At 50.4% G+C, this 27415-nt stretch overlaps 1 protein-coding gene across 1 annotated transcript; it reads left to right on the top strand.

The window, feature by feature from the left end:
* The first annotated feature begins 6761 nt into the window (after positions 1-6761).
* On the top strand, positions 6762-16710 carry LOC137316296 (uncharacterized). The gene is made up of 2 exons (XM_067980366.1): positions 6762-7085; positions 15878-16710. Exons 1-2 carry the CDS (start codon positions 7034-7036, stop codon positions 16693-16695), a joined length of 870 nt encoding a protein of 289 aa, XP_067836467.1. The 5' UTR covers positions 6762-7033; the 3' UTR covers positions 16696-16710.
* The last annotated feature ends 10705 nt before the right edge of the window (positions 16711-27415 follow it).

Below are 27415 nucleotides of genomic sequence, written 5' to 3'. Positions count from 1 at the left end.
CACAGTGGATAGTAGACAGTGCCAGTGGAACCCACAGCGGAGAGAAGACAGTGCCAGTGGAACCCATAGTATAGAGTAGACAGTGCCAGTGGAACCCACAGCGGAGAGTAGACAGTGACAGTGGAACCCATAGCGGAGAGAAGACAGTGTCAGTGGAACCCATAGTGGAGAGTAGACAGTGCCAGTGGAACCCACAGTGGAGAGTAGACAGTGCCAGTGGAACCCACAGTGGAGAGAAGACAGTGCCAGTGGAACCCATCGTGGAGAGTAGACAGTGCCAGTGGAACCCACAGCGGAGAGTAGACAGTGCCAGTGGAACCCACAGCGGAGAGAAGACCGTGCCAGTGGAACCCATAGCGGAGAGTAGACAGTGCCAGTGGAACCCACAGCGGAGAGTAGACAGTGCCAGTGGAACCCATAGTGGAGAGTAGACAGTGCCAGTGGAACCCACAGCGGAGAGTAGACAGTGCCAGTGGAACCCATAACGGAGAGTAGACAGTGCCAGTGGAACCCATAGTGGAGAGTAGACAGTGCCAGTGGAACCCACAGTGGAGATAGACAGTGCCAGTGGAACCCACAGCGGAGAGTAGACAGTGCCAGTGGAGCCCACAGTGGAGAGAAGACAGTGCCAGTGGAACCCATAGTGGAGAGTAGACAGTGCCAGAGTAACCCACAGCGGAGAGTAGACAGTGCCAGTGGAACCCACAGCGGAGAGAAGACAGTGCCAGTGGAACCCACAGCGGAGAGTAGACAGTGCCAGTGGAACTCATAGTGGAGAGTAGACAGTGCCAGTGGAACACACAGCGGGGAGTAGACAGTGCCAGTGGAACCCATAGCGGAGAGTAGACAGTGCCAGTGGAACCCATAGTGGAGAGTAGACAGTGCCAGTGGAACCCACAGTGGAGAGTAGACACTGCCAGTGGAACCCATAGCGGAGAGTAGACAGTGCCAGTGGAACCCATAGCGGAGAGTAGACAGTGCCAGTGGAACCCACAGCGGAGAGTAGACAGTGCCAGTGGAACCCATAGCGGAGAGTATACAGTGCCAGTGGAACCCATAGTGGAGAGTAGACAGTGCCAGTGGAACCCATAGTGGAGATAGACAGTGCCAGTGGAACCCACAGCGGAGAGTAGACCGTGCCAGTGGAACCCATAGTGGAGAGTAGACAGTGCCAGTGGAACCCACAGCGGAGAGTAGACAGTGCCAGTGGAACCCATAGCGGAGAGAAGACTGTGCCAGTGGAACCCATAGTGGAGAGTAGACAGTGCCAGTGGAACCCACAGCGGAGAGTAGACAGTGCCAGTGGATCCCACAGTGGAGAGTAGACAGTGCCAGTGTAACCCACAGTGGAGAGTAGACAGTGCCAGTGTAACCCACAGTGGAGAGAAGACAGTGCCAGTGGAACCCACAGCGGAGAGTAGACAGTGCCAGTGGGACCCATAGCGGAGAGAAGACAGTGCCAGTGGAACCCATAGTGGAGAGTAGACAGTGCCAGTGGAACCCACAGCGGAGAGTAGACAGTGCCAGTGGAACCCACAGTGGAGAGAAGACAGTGCCAGTGGAACCCATCGTGGAGAGTAGATGGTGCCAGTGGAACCCACAGCGGAGAGTAGACAGTGCCAGTGGAACCCACAGCGGAGAGAAGACAGTGCCAGTGGAACCCATAGTGGAGAGTAGACAGTGCCAGTGGAACCCACAGCGGAGAGTAGACAGTGCCAGTGGAACCCATAGTGGAGAGTAGACAGTGCCAGTGGAACCCACAGCGGAGAGTAGACAGCGCCAGTGGAACCCATAGCGGAGAGTAGACAGTGCCAGTGGAACCCATAGTGGAGAGTAGACAGTGCCAGTGGAACCCACAGTGGAGAGTAGACAGTGCCAGTGGAACCCATAGTGGAGAGTAGACAGTGCCAGTGGAACCCACAGTGGAGAGTAGACAGTGCCAGTGGAACCCACAGTGGAGAGTAGACAGTGCCAGTGGAACCCACAGTGGAGAGTAGACAGTGCCAGTGGAACCCACAGTGGAGAGTAGACAGTGCCAGTGGAACCCACAGTGGAGAGTAGACAGTGCCAGTGGAACCCACAGTGGAGAGTAGACAGTGCCAGTGGAACCCACAGTGGAGAGTAGACAGTGCCAGTGGAACCCACAGCGGAGAGAAGACAGTGCCAGTGGAACCCACAGCGGAGAGTAGACAGTGCCAGTGGAACTCATAGTGGAGAGTAGACAGTGCCAGTGGAACACACAGCAGGGAGTAGACAGTGCCAGTGGAACCCATAGCGGAGAGTAGACAGTGCCAGTGGAACCCATAGTGGAGAGTAGACAGTGCCAGTGGAACCCACAGTGGAGAGTAGACACTGCCAGTGGAACCCATAGCGGAGAGTAGACAGTGCCAGTGGAACCCATAGCGGAGAGTAGACAGTGCCAGTGGAACCCACAGCGGAGAGTAGACAGTGCCAGTGGAACCCATAGCGGAGAGTATACAGTGCCAGTGGAACCCATAGTGGAGAGTAGACAGTGCCAGTGGAACCCATAGTGGAGATAGACAGTGCCAGTGGAACCCACAGCGGAGAGTAGACCGTGCCAGTGGAACCCATAGTGGAGAGTAGACAGTGCCAGTGGAACCCACAGCGGAGAGTAGACAGTGCCAGTGGAACCCATAGCGGAGAGAAGACTGTGCCAGTGGAACCCATAGTGGAGAGTAGACAGTGCCAGTGGAACCCACAGCGGAGAGTAGACAGTGCCAGTGGATCCCACAGTGGAGAGTAGACAGTGCCAGTGTAACCCACAGTGGAGAGTAGACAGTGCCAGTGTAACCCACAGTGGAGAGAAGACAGTGCCAGTGGAACCCACAGCGGAGAGTAGACAGTGCCAGTGGGACCCATAGCGGAGAGAAGACAGTGCCAGTGGAACCCATAGTGGAGAGTAGACAGTGCCAGTGGAACCCACAGCGGAGAGTAGACAGTGCCAGTGGAACCCACAGTGGAGAGAAGACAGTGCCAGTGGAACCCATCGTGGAGAGTAGATGGTGCCAGTGGAACCCACAGCGGAGAGTAGACAGTGCCAGTGGAACCCACAGCGGAGAGAAGACAGTGCCAGTGGAACCCATAGTGGAGAGTAGACAGTGCCAGTGGAACCCACAGCGGAGAGTAGACAGTGCCAGTGGAACCCATAGTGGAGAGTAGACAGTGCCAGTGGAACCCACAGCGGAGAGTAGACAGCGCCAGTGGAACCCATAGCGGAGAGTAGACAGTGCCAGTGGAACCCATAGTGGAGAGTAGACAGTGCCAGTGGAACCCACAGTGGAGAGTAGACAGTGCCAGTGGAACCCATAGTGGAGAGTAGACAGTGCCAGTGGAACCCACAGTGGAGAGTAGACAGTGCCAGTGGAACCCACAGTGGAGAGTAGACAGTGCCAGTGGAACCCACAGTGGAGAGTAGACAGTGCCAGTGGAACCCACAGTGGAGAGTAGACAGTGCCAGTGGAACCCACAGTGGAGAGTAGACAGTGCCAGTGGAACCCACAGTGGAGAGTAGACAGTGCCAGTGGAACCCACAGTGGAGAGTAGACAGTGCCAGTGGAACCTGTACAGGAGAACTGTTGGAATCACAGAATCTTAGTGCAGGAGGACACTCCACCCATTGTGCCTGTCCATTCGTTCCACTCCCCTGCTCTTTCCCACAGTCCTACAATATTTTCCTTTTCAAGTATATATCCAGTTCCCTTTTGAACGCAAACCAAAGGCCAGGCAGTACCAGCAGCATGGGTGCCAGTAGGCAGGCAATACCAGTGGAGGGTGGCCAGTGCTGGGAGAAGCTGGACCAGAATTTGGCCAGCATCAGTGGAACCCGCGCCCGAGGGCAGTGGATCCCTTACCCAGTGTAAGCTGGTGCTAGAGTCGCCAACCCTCCAGGATTTTCCTGGAGTCGCCAGGAATTAAAGATTCATGTGAATAACACAGAAGAAAAATCATAGGGGCATTAAAAAAATTGTGTGTTATTTTGATTTTCTTTGAACACTTTTGCTTATTAGCTATAAAAATATTATAGATGGGGACAAAAAGGCCGGGCCAGGCTGTTGGCAGTGAAAGGTCATGTGTTGAAACCTCCAGGAATATGCCCAACCAGAGTTGGCGACCCTAGTTAGGGCCATTGAGAAAAAAATTATATTGTAAAAAAAAGTGTAAATTTAGCACATCTTGAGTTCAGCCCTGGTCAGACCCAGGAGTTATGGAGACAGCCAGTAGGACAATATAAATAGTTAGATCAGCAACAAAAGCTGATTTTTGCACGAATACTACTTGAAAGAGCTGACTTCAGAATCCAGCCCTCGCACAAGACTGTGATAAAATCATTTGGGGAAATATTTAACTAACTTTGCATTCCATCCTCCTCAGCCCAGTGGAGGTGAATTCCTTCGCACTTCTCTGAGCACTTGCTGGGGACAGTGCACACAGATCAGGAGTTACTTATTATCTGAAATATTAAAAGGTACAAAAGGCTTTTAGTCCCTGCCAAGAAATTGGAGAGGGCATACAGGGGCTTGTGGGATGAATCCAAGACTGGAGAAGTGAAAAAAGAAATGAGGGGCAAAGACAGAGTATGAGAATAGATTGATGGCTAACATAAAAGGGAATCCAGAAGTCTTCTATGGGCATATAAATGGTAAACAGGTAGTAAGAGTGGGGGTGGGGCCAATTAGGGACCAAAATGGAGATCTACTCATGGAGGCAGAGGGCTTGGCCGAGGTACTAAATGAGTGCTTTGCATCTGTCTTTACCAAGGAAAAAGATGCTGCCAAAGTCTCAGTAAAAGGGGAGGTAATTGAGATACTGGATGGGTTAAAAATTGATAAAGAGGAGGTACTAGAAAGGCTGGCTGTACTTAAAGTAGATAAGACACCCGGTCCGGATGGGATGCATCCTAGGTTGCTGAGGGAAGTAAGGGTGGAAATTGCGAGGTACTGGCCATAATCTTCCAAACATCCTTAGATACAGGGGTGGTGCCAGAGGACTGGAGAATTGCAAATGTTACATCCTTGTTCAAAAAAGGGTGTAAGGATAAACCCAGCAACTACAGGCCAGTCAGTTTAACCTCGGTGGTGGGGAAACTTTTAGAAACGATAATCCGGGACAGAATTAACAGTCACTTGGACCAGGGTGGATTGATTAAGGAAATTTGTTAAAGGCAAATCGTGTTTAACTAACTTGATAGAGTTTTTTGATGAGGTAACAGAGAGAGTTGATGAGGGCAATGCGGTTGATGTGATGTATATGGACTTTCAAAAGACGTTTGATAAAGTGCCACATAATAGGCTTGCCATCAAAGTGGAATAAAGGGGACAGTAGTAACATGGATACAGAATTGGCTGAGTGACAGGAAACAGAGAGTAGTGGTGAACGGTTGTTTTTTGGACTGGAGGGAGGTGTACAGTGGTGTTCCCCAGGGGTCGGTGCTGGGACCACTGCTTTTCTTGATATATATTAATGACTTGGACTTGGGTGTACAGGGCACAATTTCAAAATTTGCAGATAACACAAAACTTGGAAGCGTAGTGAACAGTGAGGAGGATAGTGATAGACTTCAAGAGGATATAGACAGGCTGGTGGAATGGGCGGACACATGGCAGATGAAATTTAATGCAGAAAAGTGCAAAGTGATACATTTTGGCAGGAAGAACGAGGAGAGGCAATATAAACTAGAGGGCACAATTCTAAAAGGGGTACAGGAACAGAGAGATCTGGGTGTATATGAGCACAAATCGTTGAAGGTGGCAGGGCAGGTTGAGAAAACGGTTAAAAAAGCATACAGGATCCTGGGCTTTATAAATAGAGGCATAGAGTACAAAAGTATGGAAGTCATGATGAACCTTTATAAAACACTGGTTCGGCCACAACTGGAGTATTGTGTCCAGTTCTAGGCTCCGCGCTTTAGGAAAGATGTGAAGGCCTTAGAGAGAGTGCAGGAGAGATTTACTAGAATGATTCCAGGGATGAGGGACTTTAGTTATGTGGATAGACTGGAGAAGCTGGGGTTGTTCTCCTTGGAACAGAGACAGTTGCGAGGAGATTTGATCGAGGTGTTCAAAATCATGAAGGGTCTAGACAGAGTAGATAGAGAGAAACTGTTCCCATTGGTGGAAGGGTCAAGAACCAGAGGACATCGATTTAAGGTGATTGGCAAAATGGTGATATGAGGAAAAACTTTTTTATGAAGCAAGTAGTTATGATTTGGAATGCTCTGCCTGAAAGAGTGGTGGAGGCAGATTCATTCATGGCTTTCAAAAGGGAATTGGATAAATACTTGAAGGAAAACATTTGCAGAGCTACAGGAAAAGAGCAGGGGAATGGGACTAACTGGATTGCTCTTACAAAGAGCTGACATGGGCTCGATGGGCCAAATGGCCTCCTTCTGTGCTGTAACCATTCTATGATTCTATGAAAGAGTATACAGGGGCCTGAGTGGGACAATTTCAGGCCTGTTTCTCATTGCACCTGTTTGTGGAGAGAATCTAAAAACAAGAGATAGGATACAGATGTGCCTGTAACCCCGAGAACCAGCCTTCAAACTCCTTTCTTCGGGTGGAGAGATTTGTCACAATAAAAAGAAAGTGGAGGGTTTTTTTGTTTATCTCAGACTACATTGAATAACTCCCCCCGCCCTGCCGTGAGTGGCCGCTGAGCCTCCTCCCATCCTGTTGCTGGATTGAGTGATGAACTGATTAGCTGAGGTAGTTGCACTCTCCCCCTCCTCCTCCTCCTCCTCCCCACCCCCTCGGTTTATCAGGAAAGAAGCTGTTTCCTTCATAAAGTGGTTACTGGATGCCTGCCCTGAGCTGTGGGAAGTGGAGTTAGAAACCCAGCTTTGCTCACACCCAGCTTCCTTCCTTCGTTACAAGCTTAATCCAACCAGAGCGTGTTTGGAATATATTTGTTTTAAAGTCCAAGGAGAATGCCGGCAGACATGGCTGAGTGGAAGGGGAGAGCTGGAATCTGAAGCACAGCAGCAGGAGACTGATTTGGAACAGATCCCTGAGTGATGATGTTTGGGAAACATGGTATCTTCGGAATCGGAAGTTCATGGAAAAAAGGTATGGATTGGAAGAGACTCTGTGTAGTCGGTTTGTTCGAGTGACTGTCTGTAACCGGCCCTATCTCTCTGTTAAACTGGGCAATACTCTGTAGTGAAAAGCCTTTTAAACCTGCCACATCCAGTTGTTGGACCTCCCCTCCCCTCGAACCTGTAACGCTCTGGGTAAGAGGGTCTGAGTGAGTGCCCCACTGGGGGCCCTCTGATTTAACCCTGTTTGTAAATGAGTGGCTGAGCAGGACACACAGTGCTGAGAGCCTCAGAACTGTACTTCTGATTGAAATCCCAGTCAGTCAGGGTTCCAATAAGAAATAGCCTGCACTCAACACATCACGAACGCCCCCACCCTCTGCCCTCACTCCAATTTTGCCCCTGAAGCCACTGCTGAATAAGGAAAGGACAGAGACACTAAATGGTGAAGGTAAAAGAGTCAAGGGACAGAAAGACTCAGGGTTCAGATACACAGATCATTAAAAATGATCAACTGACAAGTTGACAAAGCTGTAAAGAATATGAGATCCTGGGTTTTATCCCTAGGGTCACAGAGTACAAAAGCAGAGAGGTAATGCTGCACCTATACAGGGCGTTGGACAGGCTGCAGTTGGAACATTATGTTCCGTTTTCAGCAATTCCTTATGACCATCATTATGTCCCCAGTCAACAGGTAAATAAAACCTTTGACATTGATCAAACGTGATGGCTTGGGATCTGATGATGATGACAGTTTCTTGGTCATTTTCAAAGAGAAACCTGTGAGTAGTGGCAAAGTTTGGCATGAATCTGGCACGGTTGTTACCCACTCTGAGCACGGTGACTTCTCATGGGTCGCCAGAAGTGCTAGTGATCTCTCTGAGCCAGAGTGTTTTCTCAATCTGCTGATGTGCTATTTTTGGAAAACATGTAAGTGTGCTTTTGCTGTACACACATTCGTCTTTAAATGTGAGGTTTGCCCCCTTCAGTTTGCAGCACACTGCTCTCGGTGGGCCTTCTGTGTGCTTCCAGACAGCAAAATATTGTCACTGAGATTTTTGACCCTGAAGTGTTTGCTAAATGGTATTTAGTCTGAAGCAGATGATTGGTCAAAGCTTTGCTATTTGGAGCATTGGAGTTTTGTGGGTATAAAAAGTACTGATGGTATCTTGATTCAGCATTGGCCTCCAGTTAACAGCACAGTGTTGAGATCAAGTTTTCAGCATATTGTAGCCATGTTAATGGACTGTCCAATTCCTGGCCCATTTCTCAATCTTATCTGGTCTGTCTTTTGATCTTTCTCACCAGCAGAAGCAGCTAATCTGCTGGTCAGACTGTCTGCTCCTGCTGGTATAGCTGGTCAGACTGTCTGCTCCTGCTGGTATAGCTGGTCAGACTGTCTGCTCCTGCTGGGATAGCTGGTCAGACTGTCTGCTCCTGCTGGTATAGCTGGTCAGACTGTCTGCTCCTGCTGGGATAGCTGGTCAGACTGTCTGCTCCTGCTGGGATAGCTGGTCAGACTGTCTGCTCCTGCTGGGATAGCTGGTCAGACTGTCTGTGAATTTTAAAATTCCCATGACCCTATCAGTAGGTCAGATGTTTCTAATTGGGAGGGTTTCAGAGGTGAACTTTTCAGGGGCTTCTCTCACACAGTTCCTGATTTGCTGCTCTCTCCCCATACCTTTTTATATTAAATGAAGTAAAATTACACTTTAGGTCACTTGGAAATTGTGAGCACGATTCCTCTTTAAAGATTCTACAACAAAGGATTGAGGGATTGCTGTCAAAATCCTGCTAAATTATTCAATCTCCTCATTATTCAGAGCTTGTTTAGGAGTTAATTTTATTTCTGGTTCTTTAATGTGGGTAAAAGAAACCTTTTATTGGATTGTGACAAGAGCTGGTTTAAGAGCAATACACTTCACACTCCATGTATGTGTGTGTATGTGTGTGTCTGTGTCTGTGTCTGTGTATGTGTGTGTGTCTGTCTGTGTATGTGTGTGTGTGTGTGTGTGTTTCTGTGTGTGTCTGTCTGTGTATGTGTGTGTCTGTGTGTGTGTGTTTCTGTGTGTGTCTGTCTGTGTATGTGTGTGTGTGTGTGTGTGTCTGTGTGTGTGTCTGTCTGTGTATGTGTGTGTCTGTGTGTGTGTGTGTTTCTGTGTGTGTCTGTCTGTGTATGTGTGTGTCTGTGTGTGTGTGTTTCTGTGTGTGTCTGTCTGTGTATGTGTGTGTGTGTGTGTGTGTCTGTGTGTGTGTCTGTCTGTGTATGTGTGTGTCTGTGTGTGTGTGTTTCTGTGTGTGTCTGTCTGTGTATGTGTGTGTCTGTGTGTGTGTGTTTCTGTGTGTGTCTGTCTGTGTATGTGTGTGTGTCTGTCTGTGTATGTGTGTGTTTCTGTGTCTGTGTCTGTGTGTGTGTCTGTCTGTGTATGTGTGTGTGTCTGTCTGTGTATGTGTGTGTTTCTGTGTCTGTGTCTGTGTGTGTGTCTGTCTGTGTATGTGTGTGTCTGTGTGTGTGTGTGTGTGTTTCTGTGTGTGTCTGTCTGTGTATGTGTGTGTGTCTGTCTGTGTATGTGTGTGTCTGTGTGTGTTTCTGTGTGTGTGTGTCTGTGTGTGTCTGTCTGTGTATGTGTGTGTGTCTGTCTGTGTATGTGTGTGTCTGTCTGTGTATGTGTGTGTGTCTGTGTGTGTGTGTGTGTCTGTGTGTGTGTTTTTCTGTGTGTGTGTGTCTGTGTGTGTCTGTCTGTATGTGTGTGTCTGTATGTGTGTGTGTGTCTGTGTATGTATGTTTTTTTCTGTGTGTGTGTCTGTGTGTGTGTGTGTGTCTGTGTATTTGTGTGTGTGTCTGTGTGAGTCTGTGTGTCTGTGTGTGTCTGTGTGTGTGTGTGAGAGTGTCTGTGTGTGTGTGTCTGTGTGTCTGTGTCTGTGTGTGTGTTTCTATGTGTGAGTGTCTGTGTGTGTGTCTGTGTCTGTGTGTTTGTGTGTCTGTGTGTGTGTCTTTGTGTGTGTGTCTGTGTGTGTGTGTGTGTGTGTCTGTGTGTGTGTGCATCTGTGTGTCTGTGGGTCTGTGTGTGTGTCTGTGTGTGTGTATGTGTGTGTCTGTGGGTCTGTGTGTGTGTGTCTGTGTGTGTGTCTGTGTGTGTGTGTGTCCTTAGGTGGGTAAGAATTTAAATAGGTTCCACACAAGAGATTATTAGCTAAAATAAAAGTGTCTGGGATTGGAGGTCTCCCTTGTGATAGGGGTTGGAAATTGGTTGGGAAGTGGAAGGCAGAGAGTTAGAGGGCTCATTCTCTGATTGGCAGGATGTGACGGGTGGTGTTCCCACCAATCTGTACTGGGCCTCAGCTTTTCACCATAAATATCAATGATGGATGAAGGAATAGAGAGTTGTATATCCAAGTTTGCAGATGACACTAAGTTAGGAGGCACATGAAGTTGTGTAGATGGGGGGAGAAAGTTCCAAAGGGACAGTGATAGATTGAGTGAGTGGGTAAAACTGGGGCAGAGGGAGTTCAATGTGGGAAAGTGTGAGCTCATCCATTTAGGATCTGAAAAAGACAAATCGGGTTATTTTCTTAATGGTGAGAGACTAAGAACTGTGGAGGAGAAAAGAGATTAGGGTCTCCATATACACAAATCACTAAAAGCTAATGCACAGGTACAAATAGTAATCACAAAGTTTAATGGGATGTTGGCCTTTATCTCAAGGGGCTAGAAAGTGAGGAAGTTATGCTTCAGCTGTCCAGAGCCTTGTCAGACCCCATCTGGAGAGACTGCGTTCAGGTCTGGGCCCTGCACCTCAGGAAGGATTTATTGGCCTTGGAGGGGGTGCAGCCCAGATTCACCAGAATGATACCGGGTTGCACAGACTAGGCTTGTATTCCCTTGAGTTTAGAAGGTCGAGGGATAATCTAATCGAGGTGTTTAAGATGATAAAGGGAATCAGTAGAGTCGATACAGAGAAACTATTTCCTCTCGTAGAAATCCAGAACAAGGGGCATAATCTTAAAATTAGAGCTCGGCCGTTCAGGAGCGAAATCAGAAAGCACTTTTTCACCCAGAGAGTAATCGGACTCTGGAACTCTCCACTTCAAAAGGCTGTGGATGCTGGGGGTCAACTGAAATTTTCAACACTGAGATAGATAGATTTTTGCTAGATAAGAGTATCAAGTGATCTGGATTAAAGGCAGTACAGATCAATTATCAAACACGAGCCAACAGACCCGAGGGGCTGAAGGGACACCCCCTGTTTCGAGGTACCTAACTACGCAGTGCGTAAATCCTCAAATGTATAAGAAATCCATGCAGTGTGCTTTGTGTGTGTGTTTCCTTATGTTTGTAAGAACGCCATGCTCTGTGTGTATGGTTGTGTGTAAGCATGTGTAAGAAATCTATGCAATGGGTGTGTGTGCTTAAGTGTGCGAGAGCTCCACACTGTGAGTATGTGTGTTTTAAGTGTGTGAGAATATTATGATGTCTGAATTACCATCCTCCTGTAGTAACCACTGAACATCAAGACCCCTCCTATCAACAGATGAGCAGCTTAGCACAATGCCTATGAGAGATGAAAGCCCTGAAATCTGTACAAGGGCAATATCCCAGTGACATATCCCACACTGTATAAGGGCAATGTCCCAGTGATATACCCACACTGTACAAGGGCAATATCCCAGTGACATACCCACACTGTACAAGGGCAATATCCCAGTGACATACCCCACACTGTACAAGGGCAATATCCCAGTGACATACCCCACACTGTACAAGGGCAATATCCCAGTGACATACCCCACACTGTACAAGGGCAATATCCCAGTGACATATCCCACACTGTACAAGGGCAATATCCCAGTGACACACCCCACACTGTACAAGGGCAATATCCCAGTGACATACCCACACTGTACAGGGGCAATATCACAGTGACATACCCCACACTGTACAAGGGAAATATCCCAGTGACATACCCCACACTGTACAAGGGCAATATCCCAGTGACATACCCAAACTGTACAAGGGCAATATCCCAGTAACATACCCCACACTGTACAAGGGCAATATCCCAGTGACATACTCCACACTGTACAAGGGCAATATCCCAGTGACATATCCCACACTGTACAAGGGCAATATCCCAGTGATATACCCGCACTGTACAAGGGCAATATCCCAGTGACATACCCACACAGTACAAGGGCAATATCCCAGTGACACACCCCACACTGTACAAGGGCAATATCCCTGTAACATACCCCACACTGTACAAGGGCAATATCCCAGTGACATACCCACACTGTACAAGGGCAATATCCCAGTGACATACCCCACACTGTACAAGGGCAATATCACAGTGACACACCCCACACTGTACAAGGGCAATATCCCTGTAACATATCCCACACTGTACAAGGGCAATATCCCAGTGACACACCCCACACGGTACAAGGGCAATATCCCACTGACATACCCACACTGTACAAGGGCAATATCCCAGTAACATACCCCACACTGTACAAGGGCAGTATCCCAGTGACATACCCACACTGTACAAGGGCAATATCCCTGTAACACACCCCACACTGTACAAGGGCAATATCCCTGTAACATACTCACACTGTACAAGGGCAATATCCCAGTGAGACACCCCACACTGTACAAGGGCAATATCCCTGTAACACACCCCACACTGTACAAGGGCAATATCCCAGTGACATACCCCACACTGTACAAGGGCAATATCCCCGTAACATACCCCACACTGTACAAGGGCAATATCCCAGTGAGACACCCCACACTGTACAAGGGCAATATCCCAGTGACATACCCACACTGTACAAGGGCAATATCCCAGTGACATACCCACACTGTACAAGGGCAATATCCCCGTAACGTACCCCACACTGTACAAGGGCAATATCCCAGTGAGACACCCCACACTGTACAAGGGCAATATCCCAGTGACATACCCACACTGTACAAGGGCAATACCCCAGTGACATACCCCACACTGTACAAGGGCAATATCCCAGTGACACACCCCACACTGTACAAGGGCAATATCCCTGTAACATACCCACACTGTACAAGGGCAATACCCCAGTGACATACCCCACACTGTACAAGGGCAATATCCCAGTGACACACCCCACACTGTACAAGGGCAATATCCCAGTGACACACCCCACACTGTACAAGGGCAAAATCCCCGTAACACACCCCACACTGTAGAAGGACAATATCCCTGTAACATACCCACACTGTACAAGGGCAATACCCCAGTGACATACCCCACACTGTACAAGGGCAATATCCCAGTGACATACCCCACACTGTACAAGGGCAATATTCCAGTGACATACCCCACACTGTACAAGGGCAATATCCCAGTGACATACCCCACACTGTGCAAGGGCAATATCCCAGTGACATACCCCACACTGTACAAGGGCAATATCCCAGTGACATACCCCACACTGTACAAGGGCAATATCCCAGTGACATACCCCACACTGTACAAGGGCAATATCCCAGTGACACACCCCACACTGTACAAGGGCAATATCCCTGTAACATATCCCACACTGTACAAGGGCAATATCCCAGTGACATACCCACACTGTACAAGGGCAATATCACAGTGACATACCCCACACTGTACAAGGGCAATATCCCAGTGACATACCCCACACTGTACAAGGGCAATATTCTTTTAACATACCCCACACTGTACAAGGGCAATATCCCAGTGACATACCCCACACTGTACAAGGGCAATATCCCAGTGACATACCCACACTGTACAAGGGCAGTATCCCAGTGACATACCCCACACTGTACAAGGGCAATATTCCTGTAACATACCCCACACTGTACAAGGGCAATATCCCAGTAACATACCCACACTGTACAAGGGCAATATCCCAGTGACATACCCACACTGTACAAGGGCAATATCCCAGTGACATACCCCACACTGTACAAGGGCAATATCCCAGTGACATACCCCACACTGTACAAGGGCAATATCCCTGTAACACACCCCAAATTGCACAAGGGCAATATCCCTGTAACATACCCACACTGTACAAGGGCAATATCCCAGTGACATACCCCACACTGTACAAGGGCAATATCCCAGTGACATACCCCACACTGTACAAGGGCAATATCCCAGTGACATACCCCACACTGTACAAGGGCAATATCCCAGTGACATACCCCACACTGTACAAGGGCAATATCCCTGTAACATACCCACACTGTACAAGGGCAATATCCCAGTGACATACCCCACACTGTACAAGGGCAATATCCCAGTGACATACCCCACACTGTACAAGGGCAATATCCCTGTAACACACCCCAAATTGCACAAGGGCAATATCCCTGTAACATACCCACACTGTACAAGGGCAATATCCCAGTGACATACCCCACACTGTAACAGCCACACTGTAATCATTTCCCTGGTGTGAGATTTCCCAGTTGTTTCTCAATGTTCTCCCCATCTCTCCTCAAGGTGCTGAGTCACATTGGTGCTCAGCCCCCTGCACACCAATCCTGGGTAGCCATGGTTCCTGTCTGAATGAGACAGTTATCTCTGGCAGTCTACTTAAACATGAATTGGCGAGCCCAGGCCTGATCTCGCTAGATAGCTGCGTCTTCATACTTTCCAGCAGGAGTTTAAACAGATATTATCACCCAGCAGGAGCCCATTTCAGCCCACACACCTTGTGCCAGTAATGGGAAGGTGGTCAGGGGTGGGACCGCTGGCTGAACTTTGTGTTCCCATTCTTTAGCCGTAGGTGCTGGGGTAAATTGTGGAACAAAATCAAAAAATGTGCTGAAACTGGAAATCTGAAACACAAACAGAAAAAGCTGGAAACACTCAGCAGTCGAGTCTCCAACTCCTCCAGGATTGGCCTGGAATCTCCTGAAATTGAAGATTAATCTGCAGGACACTGCTGGGAGCAAAACACCCGGGAGAGAAATCATCGGGACATTTAAAAAGTGCCTTTGCTTCATTTTCTTTGAACACTTTCATTTATTAGCTATAAAAATATTGGAGATGGGAGAAAAAAGACTCTTTGACGGGGCGGGGAGGTTGGAGGTGGGCGGTCGTAACAAAACCTCCAGGAATACGGCCAACCAGAGTCAACGACCCGACTCAGCAGGTCAGTCAGAATCTGTGGAGAGAATGGAGAAGCTCGAATAGAGAGTTTTGTCAAAACAGTTTTCACAATGGGTTCATACCTGAAACATTAACTTATCTGCTCTCTCCAAATATGTTGACCGACCTGCCAATTGTAAACCATCTTCTGGAAGATTTAGAGAGGTTAAATACTTTACCAGGTCTTGGAGAGTGGGGAGGAGTGGAGAGTGAAGCCATGCGGATGCAGTATTCACCGAGCTGAGAAAAGAGCTTCTCAGGATAATTGGGGTTGGGGGAGGAAAGATACTGATAAACGTTTCTTCTCATGTGTACATTGCAAATCTTCCCAGTGTCTCCAGCTGTAGCCTCAATGGTCTGATATGTCAAGGTGAGTTCCCTTGTAAGACTGAGCATACAGATTTATCACACGTATGCCTTTCAAAGGTCACTATTAAATTAGATATTTGTCATAAATCCCCAACATAATATAATTTCAGATCCCCTTTTGGCCCTAATTTTAAACATGTGACAATCATGAGGACTGTGCCTTGGAAACTTGAGGATGAATGGTTGAAGCTGGCATTTAGCATGACTGTAAAAACTCAACATTTGATTCCTGCTGTCAGAGTAACTCTGAACTCAATCACGTGGTATTGTGTGTTTGTGTTTGTAGTGGTGAGACAGGAATCGTCCAGGAGGAAAGTGGTGCTGACCAAAGTGACCCTCCTGAGAAAAGACTCTCAGTGTGAGGACATCTTGTCACATCCAGCGTTAGCCAAGACTGGCAATCCTGAGGACAACCCAAGAGAACAAGCTAGTAATCACACTGAACTATCAAAGTCTGGAGTCCAGAGCCCTTTACTACTTGTAAAGAGACCTTCAAACTGTACACTCCTCACACTGTATAAATCCGAATCGGAGGATTCTGGTGTTGAACTCCCAAGTGGCACAAACTCTCCTTCTACACCTTCAGGATCTGAACAGAGTTTTGTCGTACACCGAAGGGAATCGTCTTGTGACTCAGGGATGGCTATGAGCATCATTTCCTCGTCTCCTGCAATTCAACATTCACCTTTCCCAGGTCACTGTCCCAATTCTGAGAGGTGTATAAAAGAAGATCAAAAAGCTGAGAAGCAATGTAGTGAAGAGCACCCACAGACCACTGAACAGGTCAAGAAACTGCCCACAGCCTCCGAGGATTGGAGAAAGATCAAAAGGTCAAACACCCGCTTCAGTCAAAGACCAACAATTGTAGATGAGGGAGTGAATGGGCCCAGACATGTATCACTTGTTGAAATAGTCATTGCAGACACCAATTCTCCACCAGTTTCAAATGATGTAATGAAACATGAAGTGTACAGAGGTGCAGCTGAAGCTCGGTTAGATCAAGAGTCATTGAAAAGGCAGCCATCGAGTGACAGCCTTGATAAATACATGGAGAAGTGCTGCAGATTAAGTGAGGTAAGAGAACATTCAGTTATTTATCATTGACAGCTTGCCCCAAGGTTCAATATGATTAGTTTCAGTAATGACTGAACAGAGCTCTGCTCCTGGCAAGTTCCTTAAGGGACAAGAGCCTTGAAATTAATTGGTTTAATCGCTAAAAGTCAGAGGCCGCATTCAATTTTTAAAATTAAATTGAGAAACGTTGGTAAAGAAACAAAGGCCAGAGTGCGGGACAGCACCAAGCTGTGAGGGTGAGGGAGATCAGGACATGGTGACATGGTGACTTGAGTTTTAAAAGCAGGAGGACTCAGGATGGTAATGAGTTTGACTGTTATAAGGTCCTGGGACAAGAGTGTTAAAGTAGGAGAGGGTGAATGCAGCAGCAATAAATGGACATTATTGCATCAGCTGCCTGTTCTATTTCCTGCGGGACATCCAGTTCCATTGAGTTCAGGTGAGGCGTATAACAGGCCCATGTGATAATGCCATGTCACCCCAGGTCCCAGGGAAATGCTTGTTTTCACATAGGGAGGGCCAACACCCAGGGAAGTGATTGCCTTATATAGGCCCAGTGAACACCAAAGGAAAATTAAAGATTGAAAGAAATTGCAGGTTCTAGATCAATCTAATTTGGGTTTCATGACGTTAACACTGAATGATGTCACAATTCAGATCATTGAGAAGCAGAGATATCTGCCCCGAAAAACCTGCAGCCCCTCTCACACACACTGCAACAGTCAGCTTTCTCTTTATTAGCTGAGGAAAGAACGTCCAGCAGGTTATCCCATTCGCTCTGGGAATGCTGCCTGGTGATATGAGCTCAGTGCTGTGAACTCACACCACATATCAGTGTATCTCCATGTTCCTTTACATCCTTTCCTCAGCAACTGGACAGAGGTGGCAAATGGCACTCTGCCATCTTTTCTATTTCTCTTTCTGCTCTTTTTCTGTCATTTAACCCGTTTCCCATCTCTCCATCTCAAGCACCCACCACTCCTATGACCTAGAAGAAAGAATTTATATAACACCTTTCATGACCTCAGGACACCCCAAAGAGCTTCACACACTTTTGAAGTGTATTCACTGTTAGAGTGTAGGGCAGCACAGCAGCTGATTTGCGCACAGCAAGATCCCACAAATAGCAGTGAGATAAATGGCCAGATAACCTGTTTTGGTGATATTGCTTGAAGGAGGAGTGCAATGGAATCGACATCCACCTGAGAAGACAGACGGGACCACAGTTTAACGTCTCATCCAAAAGACGGCACCTCTGACAGTGCAGCGCTCCCTCAGTACTGACCCTCCGACAGTGCAGCACTCCCTCAGTACTGACCCTCCGACAGTGCAGCACTCCCTCAGTACTGACCCTCCGACAGTGCAGCACTCCCTCAGTACTGACCCTCCGACAGTGCAGCACTCCCTCAGTACTGACCCTCCGACAGTGCAGCGCTCCCTCAGTACTGACCCTCCGACAGTGCAGCGCTCCCTCAGTACTGACCCTCCGACAGTGCAACGCTCCCTCAGTACTGACCCTCCGACAGTGCAGCGCTCCCTCAGTACTGACCCTCTGACAGTGCAGCACTCCCTCAGTACTGACCCTCCGACAGTGCAACGCTCCCTCAGTACTGACCCTCTGACAGTGCAGCGCTCCCTCAGTACTGACCCTCCGACAGTGCAGCACTCCCTCAGTACTGACCCTCCGACAGTGCAGCACTCCCTCAGTACTGACCCCCCGACAGTGCAGCACTCCCTCAGTACTGACCCTCCGACAGTGCAGCGCTCCCTCAGTACTGACCCTCTGACAGTGCAGCACTCCCTCAGTACTGACCCTCCGACAGTGCAGCACTCCCTCAGTACTGACCCTCCGACAGTGCAGCACTCCCTCAGTACTGACCCTCCGACAGTGCAGCACTCCCTCAGTACTGACCCTCCGACAGTGCAGCACTCCCTCAGTACTGACCCTCCGACAGTGCAGCACTCCCTCAGTACTGACCCTCTGACAGTGCAGCACTCCCTCAGTACTGACCCTCTGACAGTGCAGCACTCCCTCAGTACTGACCCTCTGACAGTGCAGCACTCCCTCAGTACTGACCCTCTGACAGTGCAGCACTCCCTCAGTACTGACCCTCCGACAATGCTGCACTCCCTCAGTACTGACCCTCCGACAGTGCAGCACTCCCTCAGTACTGACCCTCCGACAGTGCAGCACTCCCTCAGTACTGACCCTCTGACAGTGCAGCACTCCCTCAGTACTGACCCTCCGACAGTGCAGCACTCCCTCAGTACTGACCTTCCGACAATGCTGCACTCCCTCAGTACTGACCCTCCGACAGTGCAGCGCTCCCTCAGTACTGACCCTCTGACAGTGCAGCACTCCCTCAGTACTGACCCTCCGACAGTGCAGCACTCCCTCAGTACTGACCTTCCGACAATGCTGCACTCCCTCAGTACTGACCCTCCGACAGTGCAGCGCTCCCTCAGTACTGACCCTCCGACAGTGCAGCACTCCCTCAGTACTGACCCTCCGACAGTGCAGCGCTCCCTCAGTACTGACCCTCCGACAGTGCAGCACTCCCTCAGTACTGACCCTCCGACAGTGCAGCGCTCCCTCAGTACTGACCCTCCGACAGTGCAGCACTCCCTCAGTACTGACCCTCCGACAGTGCAGCGCTCCCTCAGTACTGACCCTCCGACAGTGCAGCACTCCCTCAGTACTGACCCTCCGACAGTGCAGCACTCCCTCAGTACTGACCCTCCGACAGTGCAGCACTCCCTCAGTACTGACCCTCCGACAGTGCAGCACTCCCTCAGTACTGACCCTCCGACAGTGCAGCACTCCCTCAGTACTGACCCTCTGACAGTGCAGCGCTCCCTCAGTACTGACCCTCCGACAGTGCAGCACTCCCTCAGTACTGACCCTCCGACAGTGCAGCACTCCTTCGTGCTGCCCCTCACCCGGTTCCATTCTTATCTCTCCAGTCGTAGCCAGAGAATTTCCTGCAATGGCTTCTCTTCCCGCTCCTGCACCGTTACCTCTGGAGTTCCCCAAGGATCGATCCCTGATCCCCCTCCTATTTCTCATTTACACGCTGCCCCTCGGTGACATCATCCGAAAACACAATATCAGGTTCCACATGTACACTGACGACTCCCAGTCTACCTCACCACCACCTCCCTCGACCCCTCCACTCTCTCTCATTTGTCACATTGTTTGTACAACATTCAGTGCTGGATGAGCAGAAATTTCCTCCAATTAAATCCTGGGAAGACCGAAGCCATTGTCTTCAGCCCCCGCCACAAACTCTGTTCCCCGGCCACCGACTCCATCCCTCTCCCTGGTCACTGTCTGAGGCTGAACCAGACCGTTCACAACCTCTGTGTCCTATTTGACCCTGAGATGAACTTCCAACCAGATATCCTCCATCACCAAGACCGCCCACTTCCACCTCTCTATCATCGCCCGTCTCCCCCATACCTTTGTTATCTCCAGACTGGACTATTCCAATGCTCTCCTGGTCGGCCTCCCATCTTCCACCCTCCATAAACTTGAGCTCATCCAAAACTCGTCCTAACTCGCACTAAGTCCCGTTCACCCATCACCCCTGTGCTCACTGACCTACATAGACTCCCGGTCCGGGAACGTCTCGATTTAAAAATTCTCATCCTTGTTTAAAAATCCCTCCATGGCCTCACCCCTCCCTATCTCTGTAACCTCCTCCAGCCCTACAACCCTCCGAGATCTCTGCGCTCCTCCAATTCTGGCCTCTTGTGCATTCCTGATTTTAATCACTCCACCATTGGCGGCCGTGCTTTCAGCTTCCTGGGCTCTGAGCTCTGGAATTCCCTCCCTAAACCTCTCCGCCTCTCCATCTCCCTCTCCTCCTTTAAGACCCTCCTTAAAAGCTTTTGGTCAATTGCCCGAATGTCTCCTTCTTTGGCTCAGTGTCATTTTCTGTTTGATTACACTCCTGTGAAGCACCTTGGGATGATTTGTAACATTAAAGGTGCTATATAAATGAAAATTGTTGTTTTCATTGCAACATGCCTTCAGTGAGGTGATGCTGTATGTTACGGTGCATTCCTCTGCCAACCCAGTGCTCTCTGGCAGTTGCAGCTGTCCTTGCAGTAGGAGGTACTGCTCTGTATCTGCCTTTCAACTGAGCCAGGGCCGATGTAGACAGTTTGCGATGGCCATTGCCAGGTCAGTGTGCCAGGGTGTGGAGAGGACTGGTGGTGTCCTGCAGGTACCAGTAACAAGGCTCAGCTGGCTGTTGGTCACTCTGCCTTCTCCCGTGCAGTGCCATTGGAAGCTGGACGTCCTGTGTGTGAGGTGCTACAAAGGAAGTATCCAATGTTACTATTAGTCAGATATTCATATAGCTCAGAAGTGCCATGGTCATCTGTCCCAGCTTACTCTGGGAGTGGGAGAATCTGCTGCAGTAATCGGCCGTCAGACCGAGTATCACATCTGGGACCTGTTTGTTTATGCCCTCAGTGCCGCATTGGCAGTGTATTTACTCACTGGGCCCGGACCCTCTGGTCTTTGTATTTACTCACTGGGCCCCGGACCCTCTGGTCTTTGTATTTACTCACTGGGCCCCGGACCCCCTGGTCTTTGTATTTACTCACTGGGCCCCGGACCCTCTGGTCTTTGTATTTACTCACTGGGCCCGGACCCCCTGGTCTTTGTATTTACTCACTGGGCCCCGGACCCTCTGGTCTTTGTATTTACTCACTGGGCCCCGGACCCCCTGGTCTTTGTATTTACTCACTGGGCCCGGACCCTCTGGTCTTTGTATTTACTCACTGGGCCCCGGACCCTCTGGTCTTTGTATTTACTCACTGGGCCCCGGACCCTCTGGTCTTTGTATTTACTCACTGGGCCCGGACCCTCTGGTCTTTGTATTTACTCACTGGGCCCGGACCCTCTGGTCTTTGTATTTACTCACTGGGCCCGGACCCTCTGGTCTTTGTATTTACTCACTGGGCCCCGGACCCTCTGGTCTTTGTATTTACTCACTGGGCCCGGACCCTCTGGTCTTTGTATTTACTCACTGGCCCCGGACCCTCTGGTCTTTGTATTTACTCACTGGGCCCGGACCCTCTGGTCTTTGTATTTACTCACTGGGCCCGGACCCTCTGGTCTTTGTATTTACTCACTGGGCCCGGACCCTCTGGTCTTTGTATTTGCTCACTGGGCCCGGACCCTCTGGTCTTTGTATTTACTCACTGGGCCCCGGACCCTCTGGTCTTTGTATTTACTCACTGGGCCCGGACCCTCTGGTCTTTGTATTTGCTCACTGGGCCCCGGACCCTCTGGTCTTTGCATTTACTCACTGGGCCCCGGACCCTCTGGTCTTTGTATTTACTCACTGGGCCCGGACCCTCTGGTCTTTGTATTTACTCACTGGGCCCGGACCCTCTGGTCTTTGTATTTACTCACTGGGCCCCGGACCCTCTGGTCTTTGTATTTACTCACTGGGCCCGGACCCTCTGGTCTTTGTATTTACTCACTGGGCCCGGACCCTCTGGTCTTTGTATTTACTCACTGGGCCCGGACCCTCTGGTCTTTGTATTTACTCACTGGGCCCCGGACCCCCTGGTCTTTGTATTTACTCACTGGGCCCGGACCCCCTGGTCTTTGTATTTACTCACTGGGCCCCGGACCCCCTGGTCTTTGTATTTACTCACTGGGCCCGGAACCCCTGGTCTTTGTATTTACTCACTGGGCCCGGACCCCCCGGTCTTTGTATTTACTCACTGGGCCCCGGACCCTCTGGTCTTTGTATTTACTCACTGGGCCCCGGACCCTCTGGTCTTTGTATTTACTCACTGGGCCCCGGACCCTCTGGTCTTTGTATTTACTCACTGGGCCCGGACCCTCTGGTCTTTGTATTTACTCACTGGGCCCGGACCCTCTGGTCTTTGTATTTACTCACTGGGCCCGGACCCTCTGGTCTTTGTATTTACTCACTGGGCCCGGACCCCCTGGTCTTTGTATTTACTCACTGGGCCCCGGACCCTCTGGTCTTTGTATTTACTCACTGGGCCCGGACCCTCTGGTCTTTGTATTTACTCACTGGGCCTGGACCCTCTGGTCTTTGTATTTACTCACTGGGCCCGGACCCCCTGGTCTTTGTATTTACTCACTGGGCCCCGGACCCTCTGGTCTTTGTATTTACTCACTGGGCCCGGACCCTCTGGTCTTTGTATTTACTCACTGGGCCCGGACCCCCTGGTCTTTGTATTTACTCACTGGGCCCGGACACTCTGGTCTTTGTATTTACTCACTGGGCCCGGACCCCCTGGTCTTTGTATTTACTCAATGGGCCCGGACACTCTGGTCTTTGTATTTACTCACTGGGCCCGGACCCTCTGGTCTTTGTATTTACTCACTGGGCCCCGGAACCTCTGGTCTTTGTATTTACTCACTGGGCCCGGACCCTCTGGTCTTTGTATTTACTCACTGGGCCCGGACCCTCTGGTCTTTGTATTTACTCACTGGGCCCGGACCCTCTGGTCTTTGTATTTACTCACTGGGCCCCGGACCCTCTGGTCTTTGTATTTACTCACTGGGCCCGGACCCTCTGGTCTTTGTATTTAGTCACTGGGCCCCGGACCCTCTGGTCTTTGTATTTACTCACTGGGCCCCGGACCCTCTGGTCTTTGTATTTACTCACTGGGCCCGGACCCTCTGGTCTTTGTATTTACTCACTGGGCCCCGGACCCTCTGGTCTTTGTATTTACTCACTGGACCCCGGACCCTCTGGTCTTTGTATTTACTCACTGGGCCCCGGACCCTCTGGTCTTTGTATTTACTCAATGGCCCCGGACCCCCTGGTCTTTGTATTTACTCACTGGGCACCGGACCCTCTGGTCTTTGTATTTACTCACTGGGCCCCGGACCCTCTGGTCTTTGTATTTACTCACTGGGCCCGGACCCTCTGGTCTTTGTATTTACTCACTGGGCCCCGGACCCTCTGGTCTTTGTATTTACTCACTGGGCCCCGGACCCTCTGGTCTTTGTATTTACTCACTGGACCCCGGACCCTCTGGTCTTTGTATTTACTCACTGGGCCCCGGACCCTCTGGTCTTTGTATTTACTCAATGGCCCCGGACCCCCTGGTCTTTGTATTTACTCACTGGGCCCGGACCCTCTGGTCTTTGTATTTACTCACTGGGCCTGGACCCTCTGGTCTTTGTATTTACTCACTGGGCCCGGACCCTCTGGTCTTTGTATTTACTCACTGGGCCCCGGACCCTCTGGTCTTTGTATTTACTCACTGGGACCGGACCCTCTGATCTTTGTATTTACTCACTGGGCCCGGACCCTCTGGTCTTTGTATTTACTCACTGGGCCCGGACCCCCCGGTCTTTGTATTTACTCACTGGGCCCGGACCCCCTGGTCTTTGTATTTACTCACTGGGCCCGGACCCTCCGGTCTTTGTATTTACTCACTGGGCCCGGACCCCCTGGTCTTTTTATTTACTCACTGGGCCCCGGACCCCCCAGTCTTTGTATTTACTCACTGGGCCCCGGACCCCCTGGTCTTTGTATTTACTCACTGGGCCCCGGACCCCCTGGTCTTTGTATTTACTCACTGGGCCCCGGACCCTCTGGTCTTTGTATTTACTCACTGGGCCCGGACCCTCTGGTCTTTGTCTTTACTCACTGGGCCCGGACCCTCTGGTCTTTGTATTTACTCACTGGGCCCGGACCCTCTGGTCTTTGTATTTACTCACTGGGCCCCGGACCCCCTGGTCTTTGTATTTACTCACTGGGCCCGGACCCTCTGGTCTTTGTATTTACTCACTGGGCCCGGACCCCCTGGTCTTTGTATTTACTCACTGGGCCCCGGACCCTCTGGTCTTTGTATTTACTCACTGGGCCCCGGACCCTCTGGACTTTGTATTTACTCACTGGGCCCGGACCCTCTGGTCTTTGTATTTACTCACTGGGCCCCGGACCCTCTGGTCTTTGTATTTACTCACTGGGCCCCGGACCCTCTGGTCTTTGTATTTACTCACTGGGCCCGGACCCCCTGGTCTTTGTATTTACTCACTGGGCCCGGACCCTCTGGACTTTGTATTTACTCACTGGACCCGGAACCTCTGGTCTTTGTATTTACTCACTGGGCCCCGGACCCTCTGGTCTTTGTATTTACTCACTGGGCCCCGGACCCTCTGGTCTTTGTATTTACTCACTGGGCCCGGACCCTCTGGTCTTTGTATTTACTCACTGGACCCGGACCCTCTGGTCTTTGTATTTACTCACTGGGCCCCGGACCCTCTGGTCTTTGTGTTTACTCACTGAGCCCCGGACCCTCTGCTCTTTGTATTTGCTCACTGGGCCCGGACCCCCTGGTCTTTGTATTTACTCACTGGGCCCCGGACCCCCTGGTCTTTGTATTTACTCACTGGGCCCGGACCCTCTGGTCTTTGTATTTACTCACTGGGCCCGGACCCCCCGGTCTTTGTATTTACTCACTGGGCCCCGGACCCTCTGGTCTTTGTATTTACTCACTGGGCCCGGAACCCCTGGTCATTGTATTTACTCACTGGGCCCCGGACCCTCTGGTCTTTGTATTTACTCACTGGGCCCGGACCCTCTGGTCTTTGTATTTACTCACTGGGCCCGGATCCCCTGGTCTTTGTATTTACTCACTGGGCCCGGACCCTCTGGTCTTTGTATTTACTCACTGGGCCCGGATCCCCTGGTCTTTGTATTTACTCACTGGGCCCCGGACCCTCTGGTCTTTGTATTTACTCACTGGGCCCGGACCCTCTGGTCTTTGTATTTACTCACTGGGCCCGGATCCCCTGGTCTTTGTATTTACTCACTGGGCCCCGGACCCTCTGGTCTTTGTATTTGCTCACTGGGCCCGGACCCTCTGGTCTTTGTATTTACTCACTGGGCCCCGGACCCTCTGGTCTTTGTATTTACTCACTGGGCCCCGGACCCTCTGGTCTTTGTATTTACTCACTGGGCCCCGGACCCTCTGGTCTTTGTATTTACTCACTGGCCCCGGACCCTCTGGTCTTTGTAATGACTCACTGGGCCCGGACCCTCTGGTCTTTGTATTTACTCACTGGGCCCGGAACCCCGGGTCTAGTATTTACTCACTGGGCCCGGACCCTCTGGTCTTTGTATTTACTCACTGGGCCCCGGACCCTCTGGTCTTTGTATTTACTCACTGGGCCCGGACCCTCTGGTCTTTGTATTTACTCACTGGGCCCGGACCCTCTGGTCTTTGTAATTACTCACTGGGCCCGGACCCTCTGGTCTTTGTATTTACTCACTGGGCCCGGACCCTCTGGTCTTTGTATTTAATCACTGGGCCCCGGACCCCCCGGTCTTTGTATTTACTCACTGGGCCCCGGACCCTCTGGTCTTTGTATTTACTCACTGGGCCCCGGACCCTCTGGTCTTTGTATTTACTCACTGGGCCCGGACCCTCTGGTCTTTGTAATTACTCACTGGGCCCGGACCCTCTGGTCTTTGTATTTACTCACTGGGCCCGGACCCTCTGGTCTTTGTATTTACTCACTGGGCCCGGACCCTCTGGTCTTTGTATTTACTCACTGGGCCCGGACCCTCTGGTCTTTGTATTTGCTCACTGGGCCCCGGACCCTCTGGTCTTTGTATTTACTCACTGGGCCTCGGACCCCCTGGTCTTTGTATTTACTCACTGGGCCCGGACCCTCTGGTCTTTGTATTTACTCACTGGGCCCGGACACTCTGGTCTTTGTATTTACTCCCTGGGCCCGGACCCTCTGGTCTTTGTATTTACTCACTGGGCCCGGACCCCCTGGTCTTTGTATTTACTCACTGGGCCCCGGACCCTCTGGTCTTTGTATTTACTCACTGGGCCCGGACCCTCTGGTCTTTGTATTTACTCACTGGGCCCCGGACCCTCTGGTCTTTGTATTTACTCACTGGGCCCCGGACCCTCTGGTCTTTGTATTTACTCACTGGGCCCGGACCCTCTGGTCCTTGTATTTACTCACTGGGCCCAGGACCCTCTGGTCTTTGTATTTAATCACTGGGCCCGGAACCTCTGGTCTTTGTATTTACTCACTGGGCCCGGACCCTCTGGTCTTTGTATTTACTCACTGGGCCCGGACCCTCTGGTCTTTGTATTTACTCACTGGGCCCGGACCCTCTGGTCTTTGTATTTACTCACTGGGCCCGGACCCTCTGGTCTTTGTATTTACTCACTGGGCCCCGGACCCTCTGGTCTTTGTATTTACTCACTGGGCCCGGACCCTCTGGTCTTTGTATTTACTCACTGGGCCCGGACCCTCTGGTCTTTGTATTTACTCACTGGGCCCGGACCCTCTGGTCTTTGTATTTACTCACTGGGCCCGGACCCTCTGGTCTTTGTATTTACTCACTGGGCCCGGACCCTCTGGTCTTTGTATTTACTCACTGGGCCCCGGACCCTCTGGTCTTTGTATTTACTCACTGGGCCCAGACCCTCTGGTCTTTGTATTTACTCACTGGGCCCCGGACGCTCTGGTCTTTGTATTTACTCACTGGGCCCCGGACCCTCTGGTCTTTGTATTTACTCACTGTGCCCGGACCCTCTGGTCTTTGTATTTACTCACTGGGCCCGGACCCTCTGGTCTTTGTATTTACTCACTGGGCCCGGACCCCCTGGTCTTTGTATTTACTCACTGGGCCCGGACCCCCTGGTCTTTGTATTTACTCACTGGGCCCGGACCCCCTGGTCTTTGTATTTACTCACTGGCCCCGGACCCTCT

Source organism: Heptranchias perlo, unplaced genomic scaffold (assembly GCF_035084215.1).
Source record: "Heptranchias perlo isolate sHepPer1 unplaced genomic scaffold, sHepPer1.hap1 HAP1_SCAFFOLD_584, whole genome shotgun sequence".
NCBI classification, from domain to species: domain Eukaryota; kingdom Metazoa; phylum Chordata; class Chondrichthyes; order Hexanchiformes; family Hexanchidae; genus Heptranchias; species Heptranchias perlo.
This window is presented reverse-complemented; position numbering and strand designations above follow the sequence as displayed.

What these genes read in the sequence shown, in the direction of transcription:
- LOC137316296 (XM_067980366.1), top strand. Translation starts at nt 7,034, where the DNA reads ATGATGTTTGGGAAACATGGTATCTTCGGAATCGGAAGTTCATGGAAA. An exon ending in CGGAAGTTCATGGAAAAAAG is followed by an intron (nt 7,086 to 15,877) that starts GTATGGATTGGA and finishes TTGTGTTTGTAG; the next exon opens with TGGTGAGACAGGAATCGTCC.